Consider the following 12,780-nt stretch of genomic DNA (forward strand, 5'->3'; position numbering starts at 1 on the left):
CTCTTCAACTTGCCTCTCTCATGCCATGGCAGCAGCTTCACAATCTTTCTCTTTCAATCTTTTTTTGCTTCTTTTCATAACTTTCATATCTTCTGTCATATACCATACTTTTGAAGTCATTAGTGCCTGCCAAAAAACAGTCAAAACTGTTTTCATTTATCTTTGCATCCTGAATTTTGCACACACCAGTGAAACTAGATTTAGTCATGATCCCATTATGTTTCCTCTTATCATAGAATCACCATAATTTTTACCTTGCACCCCACTCCCCCCAAAGCTATGCCAGTCACCTGACATGTCAGTAATCATTTGCTCTTCCGCTTTATCTCCGAAGTACTCCATCTAAGCAAGCAATTTCCTTCATAACATTCTCTTCTTTCACCTGATCTTCCATCACAGAAATTCCATCAGTCTCACTGACACATTTCCTGCCTTATGTATGGCGGCCCGTACATAAGCACTTCGACACTGCAGCACCCCCAAGGAAAAAAATGAAAATTTTTAATTTTGTTTGTGTTTATAAATAATAACAATACTTACAACATTAGATAAATGCAATACAACATGTTAAAGGTTACAGCTTATGTTTCGACAGTGATTGAATAGTTAATAATTGGAATTGTTCAATTAACACTTCATCATCATCATCAAATTCCTGCCATGTACCCTCAAGGGGTGTACAGGATATGACAGTGCTACATGAAAAAATTACATCATTACTAACTTCCTATCTACAATTTTCCTCCAAATCAGTCTGTTACTTGTCAAGACTCCAACATTATCAGATCTTATATTTCTATCGTCTAAGGCACTTTGTACCGTATCAATCCACCTATATCTTGGTCTTCCTCTGGGTCGTTTTCCTGCCAACCTGGCAGAGAACACTTGTTTTGCTAATCTTTCCTCTCCCATTCTATTTAAGTGACCATACCATCTGAGATTAGCTCTGCTAACGCATTCCTGGATGCTGACAATGTCAAGTTCTTTCCTAATATCCTCATTTTTAATATGATATTGCCATTGATGCCATCTGTTCACGCCTCTGATCTTTCTCAGGACTCTCATATCTGCGGCCTCTAGTCTTTGGTCAAGTGTTTTACTTCTGACCCAGCTCTCAGATCCATAAGTTAAAATTGGTTTGAACACTGTCTTGTATACAGCTAATTAGTGTTCTGACTAATTTCTCTCTTATTCCATATGAATTTATTCAATTGACTTCCCACGATACCAACTTTGCTGATTCTGTTGTCTATTTCTATATTTAGTTTACCATCTTCAGTAAATATTGTGCCTAAGTTGCTGAAATGTTTTACTTGTTCCACAGGTTCTCCATTCACAACACAGTTGACATTTTCAATGATTCTGCCTATTTTCATTGTCTTTGTCTTTTTATTGCTGACCTTCATACCATATCTATTACAAGAGCTATTCAATTTAGTCAGAGAATCTTGCAGACTTGTAGCGGATTTATTTAGAAGTATAACATCATCTGCATAAAGCAAAGAGCTGACATTAACATCTCCAATTTTCATATCAGGTTTAATACCACATTCCTTCATAATGTGATCCATATAGATAATGAATAACAGAGGGGATAATGTACATCCTTGTCTCACACCAGATTTAACATTAAACCATCTTCCTGTACTTCCTTCAATTCTAACTGCTGACTCACAACTCAAATAAAGACTAAGTATTGCTTGATATAATGCCCCATTGACACCATATAACTGCAGCGTATTGAATAGCTTCTCTCTTGGCACCTTGTCATATGCCTTTTCCAAATCGACAAAACTTAAATACAGATCTTTGTTATATTCCCATGCTTTCTCGACTATTTGTCGTAAAGTGAAGATCTGATCCTGCCGGCCTCTATTTGGCCTGAATCCAGCTTGTTCTTCACCAAGCTTTTCTTCCACAATTCTTCTCAACCGTTTCTCAAGTATACTTGCATAGATCTTGCCAGGAACACTCAGTAGGGAAATACCTCTGTAATTCTCACATTCAGTTTTATTTCCCTTTTTATATATGGGTACTATGAGAGCTCTACTCCAATCATCGGGAATTCGTCCCTCTGCCCAGGCTTTCTGAACTATGCAGTGCAGCCACTGTAAGACTCTTATACCACCATACTTCAGCATTTCTGGTCGAATATCATCTACTCCTGCTGCCTTTACACATTTCAAGCCTTTGATGGCTTTTTCTACTTCAAGTATGGATATGTATTCCTGACTGCATGCCTGGTCAGTGTTTTTTATCACTGTGCTGTCATCACTGCTTGTTTCGTTTAGCAGTTTTTCAAAGTAATTACTCCATACTTCAAGGATATCTTTTTCTCCTGTTTTCATTTCACCTTTATCATCTCTAATTCCTTTTACAGCACTCTTTCCTCCATTCCTAAGCTTCTTCAACAACCTCCAGAATATTTTGCCACCTTCTTGATATTTATTTTCTATATTCTTGCCAAAGTCCTCCCATGACTTTTGTTTAGCTAGTTTTACACTGTTTAGCTTTCTTACATTTGTCTCTGTATTCTGTAAGAGTAAAAGCTGACTTATTTGCCAGGAACTTTTGATATGCTTTCTTCTTTTCCTTCACTGCCTCTTTAACTTCCTGTGTCCACCATGGAGTTTTGATTTTTCTATGATATTGCAGACAACCTCACCACATGCCTCTCTGGCTGAATCAATCAAGGTTTTCTTCAAGGCTTGCCACTGAATCTCTAAAGTTTGGTTCCTGTTCTCAAACTCTTTAATTTTTTCTTCAATAATCTTTGTGTATTTTAGTCTACAGTTCACATCTGAGAGCTGCTCAACTTTTATTCGCTTTAAAACTTTGTTACATGTTATTCTTTTCAATATGAAATTCAATTTTATCCTGCTCAAGACTAAATAGTGATCACTTCCAATTTCAAATCCTCTGTACACTCTGGTGTCCTGCACCAGGGAGAAAACATCACTATCAACAATAACATAGTCAATGAGACTTTTCTTATTCCTAGCCTCTTCTCTCCATGTGAATTTGTGCACATTTTTATGTTGGAACATGGTGTTAGTAATAACCAGTCCATGTCCTGAGCAGAAAACCAACAGATATTTGCCATTATTATTAGCTTTGCTCTTTTCTCCAAATTTTCCCAAAATATTTTTGTATGTCTGACAATAATTTCCTACTCTGCTATTTAGATCCCCAACAAGGACCAACTTTTCCTTTTTCATTGTGTCAGTTGCTTTTTCTAAAGCCTCAAAAAATTCCTCCACTTCTACCTTAGTAGAACCTTCTGTGGGACCATAGGCACAAATAAGTCTCATTGTCCAGTTCCCCATTCTCATATTTGCCCACATTACTCTACTTGAGACTGACTGCCATTCAAGAAGATTAGCCTCGTATTTTGTGTTGAATACAATGGCTACTCCTTCTTTTCCTTGATTGTCATTGCCTGAATATAACATTTTGTATTTATTGCTCAGAAAGATCTCACCAGTTTTGGTCTTTTTTGTTTCAGTCACCCCTATTATGTCGATCTGGTACTTATCTAATTCCTCAGCTAGCTCCATTTCTTTGCCATTCAGGCTTCTTACGTTGATAGTACCGATCTTTAACTCTGGTGATGTTGAGTTGGGGTTTGTTTTCAGATTTGTTCCAGTAGCTGACTTTTCGCTGTTCGCCCTGGTTCCCTGGAGAAAACAACATGGGCCTTGTTTAACCGGGCGACGCCCCAGCCAGCATGAAATTTTGTCATGTTGTACCATCATTTTTTATTTTGGTTTAACCAATAAGAATACAATTTGGTCGGCTAAATCCCAAATTGCCAGCCCATCCTCGTTCGTTCAGTATCAAAGTAGATACCCAACAGGGTGCACCACGAGAAGGTGAGGATTGGACATTAGGTCAGAAGCCCTGGTCGGTTCTCCGCATTCCTTTAAAGGCTATGTGGAGGTCTCCTCTCAGTTATAAAGCTTTGACCCTTAAGCACCCTTTAGATTATGAAACAAATAATCTAAAGATTATGAAACATGCTCTAACAGTGTCAGAATTATCCCGTTTGGCCAAATGTAGTCATCTCGCTGATATTCGTTTGCACATTACAAGTCATTCCAGCACTGCTCGTTTGAGCAGTGTATCATATGCTTGCATGTTATTTTTGTGAGATACGAAACTTTTCTTATTGGTGTTTGTTTGTTTGTTTGTGGTGAGGGTGAAATATTTTTAATAAAGCAATTTTTTAATATGTAAATTTATTTATTAATAAATTGGTTACTGATTAGGAAAAAAAAATATTTTTTTTTTATTTTTTTTTTTTGTATATGCAGCACCCCCACTTAAAATTTTCACCTGCCGCCACTGCACTGCACTATACCAAATCTCTCATATTAAACTCCCTTAACCTTTAAATTGAGTTTAATATATAATAGCTCTAATCCAGAGTATTTTAATAATAAATTGTTACACCTTTTCACTATTTGTGTGTATATCATATATATATGATATACACACAGGTAATGTTGAAGTAATGCAGACATATTTTTTTGAAAAAAATTGAATGACTAGAACCGAGATTTAATTAAAAAGGTTTTAATATAAACACACTACTAGTTTCGGCCTGTAACAGCCTTCTTCAGGTGACATTATAAAAGAAAAAACACTAAACATTGAGGGTTAAAAGACTATGAACAACATAGACAGTCTTTATACATAATTAGCATGAAAACGTTGTAGTTGTATTTGAAGCTGTTCTTTCATTTGTTGCATTGTTGGGAGAGTGCGTGCTTGCTGCATCACGTGAACACCAGTACATGATTACAGCTGAATGACTATTGCAAGTGCATTATCAAGTCATATCCTTTTCTCGGCTAATCCTAATGATGATAACCAAAGTCACAAAGTCTGCTGGGAAAAATCTACAAACATCTTCCGTTGCAGTGACGAAATAGAGAGAAAAATTGTGGAATTGAGAGAAATCATCTTCAATCCTGTTCATCTAAATAACAACTTGAGCTACAACCTCCCAGATAGTCATTCAGCTGTAATCATGTACTGGCGTTCACGTGATGCAGCAAGCACGCACTCTCCCAACAATGCAACAAATGAAAGAACAGCTTCAAATACAACTACAACGTTTTCATGCTAATTATGTATAAAGACTGTCTATGTTGTTCATAGTCTTTTAACCCTCAATGTTTAGTGTTTTTTCTTTTATAATGTAACCTGAAGAAGGCTGTTACAGGCCGAAACTAGTAGTGTGTTTATATTAAAACCTTTTTAATTAAATCTCGGTTCTAGTCATTCAATTTTTTTCATAAAACTATGTATGTTAACTGAGTCAATGATCATTCTGTCATATATATATATATATATATATATGATGTCTGCATTACTTCAATCCTGGTATCTCTTCTGGATCTGTCTCTCGCTGATAAGACCTCAAAGGCAGATTGGGTAGCAGCCCTTCCCATAATGCATAGCATTATACATACCCGAAAGGATGTGCACTTTGCATTATGGTATACTAAGGCAATTAATGTGAAGTCATTGGCCTCTGTATACAACTAGCTTAATCATGAAGAAACTTTGCATTAAACAAGAATATAATTTCTTGACATTTTTAATTTAAGTTATGCCACTTTGCAGCTTTCCCAACCTTGATGTCATTTGATCCATCTTTTTATATTTTTCATGACTGATTCATTCTACACCAACATGAGTGTGTGTAAACAGTATAAAGAAATTAATGGAACTTATATAATGGATCTTATTTAAATTGAGTGGGACAGATATTATATCATTAATATAAATTATCCATCTTTGATTGAAACCTCTAGAATTACTGATGTGATCTTTACAAAATGAAGATATCTTAAAAATACAATGCAGAATCTTTGAGATTGGTTCAGAAGTGAGCATGATAGAAAGATGATTATGTATTGTTGTTATTTTCTTTAATAGTGATTATAATTTCAGGAAATATTGAATATACTTGTCCTGCACAAAATGATTGTGAAATAAATAAAAGGAGAAGAAAAGCTTGTCAAGCATGTAGGTTTCAAAAATGTTTAAAAATGGGGATGCTAAAAGAAGGTATGTATTTTCATTATTTTTAATGTTTATTAAGTTGAGTTATGAAGTTCTGGTTTCCAATATAGTTATTTGTAAGAAATAATATTAAGCACACAAAGTATCTTTGATAAACAACTATATTAGCCTTGTTGATCATGAAATTTGAGTTCAAAAAAGAACTCATTGTTATTCACTGTCATCTGCTATTCTAAAATATTCTGTTATGGCAAGTGTGTGGGGGGGGACATAGGCAAGATTTATCATTTGCAATATTTCCTGTTATTTGTTAAATGGCTCATTTGATCTGCCTTTCAGATATGTATCAATAAATATGGACAACTGTATTTTTTTGTTTATTTTGTTTTTCCCATTGGTCCTCTATCATTTTTTGCTTCAAAGACATATTTATCACTTTATCTACTTGGCCATGCCCATATTAATTCCACATGTGAAAGGCTATACCTATATTGTATCAGTGCTGTACTTTTTGCAACACTTTTTGCTATTCGTTTATATGAAATTATTATTTCAACCTTAGTATCACTCTGGATCTGTCTGGCTTCCACTGACGAGACCTCAATAAAGGTCGAAACTGGTCTGGGTAGTGACCCTTCCCATAATGCATAGCATTATACATACCCATAAGGATATTTGCTTTGCATTATGGGGTACTAACGCAAGTGATGTGAAGTCATTAGCTTCAATATACGAGTTGCTCCGGTCCTGAAAATAGTTCAGGCGCAAACTTTGTTTGCTTACACTTGGATAAAGGATTAAACCAAGTATGTAATTTCTTGGTATCTTTAATTTATCGCATATTTATTGTTCAAATATTTCTGTATTCATTGATATTGCAATTGTCATCAGTAATTCCTTCTAATTCTGGTAAAACATGCAACAATTATAATATGCAGGTCTTCAAATCCAGTATCCAGGTTTCTTCTTTTTGTTTTGACTTTCTGCCCATCTACAGTCATCATTGCCCATGAGTCCAATGTCCATTGGTGTCCGATACTTGCCTCACCGTTCTTTGCCATCTCTTTGTGTCCATTGCCAGGTGACTCAAATCCTGCAAACTCTTTCCATGCCACTTTCACATCGTCTATTCACTTTTGCCTTGCCTCTCCTCATTACCTATGTCTCACAGCCATAGAGAGCACTTTGGAACATGCATTTTTCTAGCAGTCTCAGCTTTATGAGGAGGCTCACTGATTTACTTTTTCATATTTTGTCTATTGCTTGTAGGTTTGCTTTAGCTTTTGTTATCCAAGATCTTATCTCTTTTTTACAATCTAAATCATTCATCATGTTGCTGCCTAGGGATGTGAAGTTCCTAACCTCTTCCAGCTCTTGTCCATTGACCTGTATTTGCTTTTTCATCCTCTTCTCTCTCTGAATATCATTGTTTTTGTTTTATCGACGTTCATTATCAGCCCATATCTCTTTCCTTCTTCACTTTACTTCAGCATTGTTCTTTCTAATTCATCTTCTTCAATAATGACTATGTCATCTGCAAATCACAAATTGTTTATTTTCATACCTTGCATTAAAATTCCCCTTATATTATTCTTTATGATATCCATTGTTCTCTCCAAAAGCATGATAAAGATGCTTGGGGATATCAATTCTCGTACCTCTTGTCTGGAACCATCTACCCATTTCTCTACAGTTTCTCAAAGCAATCTCTACATTGTCATTGATGTTCTGCAAGACACATATCAGGTTCCTATCCATAAAATTTGAGAACCTCCCTTGCTACTTTTTGATCTATACTGTCAAATGCTTACTGAAAGTCAACAAAGCAGGTATAAGCATTTTTATTTTTACACATGGCTTTCTTTATGATTAATCTTAACATTAATATTTGGTGCACAGTACTTCTGGCTCTTCTAAATTCTGCATGCTCATCTTCCAGATTTTCTTCCATTAGTTTATTTGCCATATGACTAGTTAGAGCTATTGTTCTGTAATATTCGCAGTCCATTTTACTTTTTTGTGAATGGGAATTAGGAATGATCTTGTCCATTCTTTTGGTGTTTTGCCTTCCATCCATGTTACACAACTGGTACAGTTTGTCTATTATCACCTTGACCATGTTTCAACATCTCTTCAGTGATCTCATCATTCTAGGACTCTAATGGTTTTCAGATGTTTTATTGCCTTTACACCCTCATTCCTCACCATATCTGTTTCTCCCTCAGTGCTTGGTGGTGATATTTCCCTTAATTCATCAATTAACTTCTGTTAGACCTCAACATCTCCCTGTCATATATAACTCTAAGCAGTATCTTGTCCATCTCCTCCCACTATTTCTTCTGTGTTCATCAAGATTTCACTATGGTAATCTGATTCTGTTAATTCTTTAATTTTTGATATCTGCTCTTCTTTTATATATTCGTAGAAGGTCCAGAATTAACTTTAAGATATCTAACTGACATTCTGTGATAATATATAATTCTGCTTTGAAATTGATTCACATATAAAATAACTGTTGGGAGTCATTTGAATTCAAATTCCATCTTCAGTAGTCAGTCTCACTTAACTTTCTTGTTTAACAAAAGTTTAAAATCGATTGATCAGATACTTGAAGATTTTATATTTATCTTTGCACTCCTTTTAAAAAATGATTCTTGTATACATTCTAAATGCCTCATCAATCCACTAGTGCAGGATTTCCCAAACTGTGTTCCACGGAAGGTGAATAAGTGTTCTGCAAGAAGTTCTCTGGGAATTCGTCATTTTAGTTTTCTAAGCATTTTTCATGAATAAATATTTTATAGTGGAAATATTCTGAGGAGAATAATATTTGTGAATATGTCAAACCTCAGACCCAGAACACCTAATAACATCTGTGTAGCAAATGTTAGTGACCAAGCCGTGTATTTTTAAACATGGAAGTATTTATGAATTGTTAATTTTCACACATCGAAACCTTTCAACATTTGGGAAAGGGAATACTGCTGTTTATGACCGGTCATAAAAATTGCCTGCAAACGGATTATAATAATGGGCGGCATATCCTCTGTTCTCAAAACTGAAGGAAATGACATCTGTGTAGCAATTGTCAGTGACCAAGCGGCATATCGTAAGTACTTATAATAATATTATAAATTTTTGGTATTCAGAATGGGATATGTCAATGAAAATCAGCAAAAATTAATTTAATGATGTTTATGTTTAATTAATTATTAATAAAAAATCTGCTAAATTAACAATTAATTATTAATAAATAATAAAAAATCAGCTAAATTAACAATTAATTCTTAATTAATACATTACAAAATAACTAAGGTGTTCAGTGAAAATTTCAGAATTTGTGAAGTGTTCCATCGTAGGAAAAGTTTGGGAAATGCTGCACTAGTGGTTGATCCCTTACATGAAATTTGCTTTGGACAAAAATTGAACTGAGTTGCTTCCTCATTTTTACATTTTATAAACTATCTTTATTTTGACTATAAAGAAAAAAATTTTTCATCATCATCATCAAATTCCTGCCATGTACCTTCAAGGGGTGTACAGGATATGATAGTACTACATCAAAAATTTACATCATTACTAACTTCCTATTTACAATTTTCCTCCAGATCAGTCTGTTACTTGTCAAGACTCCAATATTATCAGATCTTATATTTCTGTCGTCTAAGGCACTTTGTACCCTATCAAACCACCTATATCTTGGACTTCCTCTGGGTCGTTTTCCTGCCAACCTGGCAGAGAACACTTGTTTTGCCACTCTTTCCTCGCCCATTCTGTTTAAATGACCATACCACCTGAGATTAGCTCTGCTAACGCATTCCTTGATGCTGACAATGTCAAGTTCTTTCCTAATATCCTCGTTTTTAATATGATATTGCCATTGATGCCATATGTTCATGCCCGTAACCTTTCTCAGGACTCTCATATCTGCGGTCTCTGGTTAAGTGTTTTACCTCTGACTCAGCTCTCAGATCCATAAGTTAAAACTGGTTTCAACACTGTCTTGTATACAGCTAATTTAGTGTTCTGACTAATTTCTCATTTTTTCCATATGAATTTATTCAATTGACTTCCTACTATACCAGCTTTATTGATTCTGTTGTCTATTTCCATATTTATTTTACTATCTTCACTAAAAATTGTGCCTAAGTAGATGAAATGTTTTACTTGTTCCACAGGTTCTCCGTTCACAATGCAGGTGACATTTTCAACAATTCTGCCTATTTTCATTGTCTTTGTCTTTTTATTGCTGACCTTCATACCATATCTATTACAACAGTTATTCAATTTAGTCTAGGAATCTTGTAGACTCGTAGTGGATTTATTGATAAGTATAACATCGTCCGCATAAAGCAAAGAGTTGACATTTTATTACAACAGTTATTCAATTTAGTCTAGGAATCTTGTAGACTCATAGTGGATTTATTGATAAGTATAACATCGTCCGCATAAAGCAAAGAGCTGACATTAACATCTCCAATTTTGATATCATGTTTAATACCACTTGCCTTCATAATGTTATCCATATAGATAATGAATAACAGAGGGGATAATGTACATAATTGTCTCACACCAGATTTAACATTAAACCATCTTCCTGTACTTCCTTCAATTCTAACTGCTGACTTACAACTCAGATAAAGACTAAGTGTTGCTTGATATAATGCTCCATTGATAACATATAACTGTAGCGTATTGAATAGCTTCTCTCTCTCTTGGCAACTTATATGCCTTTTCCAGATCTACAAAACTCAAGTAGAGATCTTTGTTATATTTCAATGCTTTCTCGACTATTTGTCGTAAAGTGAAGATCTGATCCCGACAACCTCTATTTGGCCTGAATCCAGCTTGTTCAACCGTTTCTCAAGTATGCTTGCATAGATCTTGCCAGGAACACTCAGTAGGGAAATACCTCTGTAATTCTCACATTCAGTTTTATTTCCCTTTTTATATATGGGTACTATGGGAGCTCTGCTCCAATCATCAGGAATTCGTCCCTCTGTCCAGGCCTTCTGAACTATGCAGTGCAGCCACTGCAAGACTTTTATAACACCATACTTCAGCATTTCTGGTCGAATATCATCTACTCCTACTGCCTTTCCACATTTTAAGCCTTTGATGGCTTTTTCTACTTCAAATATGGATATGTATTCCTGACTGTATGCCTGTTGAGTGTGAATGAAGCAATGAAGCAAGTAGTGTCATCACTACTTGCTTCATTTAGCAGTTTTTCAAAGTAATTATTCCATACTTCAAGGATATCTTTTTCTCCCGTTTTCATGTCACCTTTATCATCTCTAACTCCTTTTACAGTACTCTTTCCTCCATTCCTAAGCTTCTTCAACAACCTCCAGAATATTTTGTCACCTTCTTGATATTTATTTTCTATATTCTTGCCAAAGTCCTCCCACGACTTTTGTTTAGCTAGTTTTACATAGTGTTTAGCATTATTGCATTTGTCTGTATTCTCTAAGAGCTCAAGCTGATTTATTTGACAGGAACTTTTTATATGCTTTCTTCTTTTCCTTCACTGCCAATTTAACTTCCTGTGTCCACCATGGAGTTCCAATTTTTCTATCCTTGCAGACAACTTCACCACATGCCTCTCTAGCTGAATCAGTCAGGGCTTTCTTCAAGGCTTGCCACTGAATCTCCAAAGTTTGGTTTCTGTTCTCAAACTCTTTCATTTTTTCTTCAATAATATTTGTGTAATTAGTCTACAGTTCACATCTGAGAGCTGCTCAACTTTTATTTGCTTTAAAACTTTCTTACATGTTATTCTTTTCGATATGAAATTCAGTTTTATCCTGCTCAAGACTAAATAGTGATCACTTCCAATTTCAAATCCTCTGTACACTCTGGTGTCCTGCACCACGGAGAAAAATCACTGTCAATGAGACTTTTTTTATTTCTTGCTTCTTCTCTCCATGTGAATTTGTGCACATTTTTATGTTGGAACATGGTGTTAGTAATAACCAATCCATGTCCTGAGCAGAAATCCAACAAATATTTGCCTATATTATTAGCTTTGCTCTTTTCTCCAAATTTTCCCAATATGTTTTTGTATGCCTGACAATCATTTCCTACTCTGTTATTTATATCCCCAACAAGGACCAACTTTTCCTTTTTCATTGTGTCAGATGCTTTCTCTAAAGCATTAAAAAATTCCTCCACTTCTACCTTAGTAGAACCTTCTGTGGGACCATAGGCACAAATAAGTCTCATTGTCCAATTCCCCATTCTGATATTTCTCCACATTACTCTACTTGAAACTGCCTGCCATTCAAGAAGATTAGCCTCGTATTTTGTGTTGAATACTATGGCTACTCCTTTTTTTTCCTTGATTTTCATTGCCTGAATATAACATTTTGTATTTATTGCTCAGAAAGATCTCACCAGTTTTTGACTTTTTTTGTTTCAGTCACCCCTATTATGTCGATCTGGTACTTATCTAATTCCTCAGCTGGCTCCATTTCTTTGCCATTCAGGCTTCTTATGTTGATAGTACCGATCTTTAACTCTGGTGATGTTGAGTTGGGGTGTTTTTTCAGATTTGTTCCAGTAGCTGACTTTTCGCTGTTCACCCTGGTTCGCTGGTGAAAACAACGGGGGCCTTGTTTAACCGGGCGACGCCCCAGCCGGCATGAAATTTTGTCATGTTGTACCATCATTTTATAATTTGGTTTAAGCCAATAAGAATTACAATTTGGTCAGCTAAAAAAATTTTTAAATTATAAAATTAAAAAT

General features: G+C 35.2%; 1 protein-coding gene across 1 annotated transcript in view; it reads left to right on the top strand.

Moving 5' to 3' along the window:
* Positions 1–12,780, top strand: part of ERR (estrogen-related receptor) — a 136,413-nt gene that overhangs the window by 59,736 nt on the left and 63,897 nt on the right. Inside the window, exon 4 of the mRNA XM_090407404.1 lies at positions 5,962–6,078. Coding sequence (XP_090263530.1) covers positions 5,962–6,078 — 117 coding nt within the window. The remainder of the gene's footprint in view (positions 1–5,961; positions 6,079–12,780) is intronic.

This window comes from Typopeltis vanoorti, chromosome 17 (genome assembly GCF_054136105.1).
Source record: "Typopeltis vanoorti isolate ZY-2024b chromosome 17, IOZ_Tvanoo_1.0, whole genome shotgun sequence".
NCBI lineage: Eukaryota > Metazoa > Arthropoda > Arachnida > Uropygi > Thelyphonidae > Typopeltis > Typopeltis vanoorti.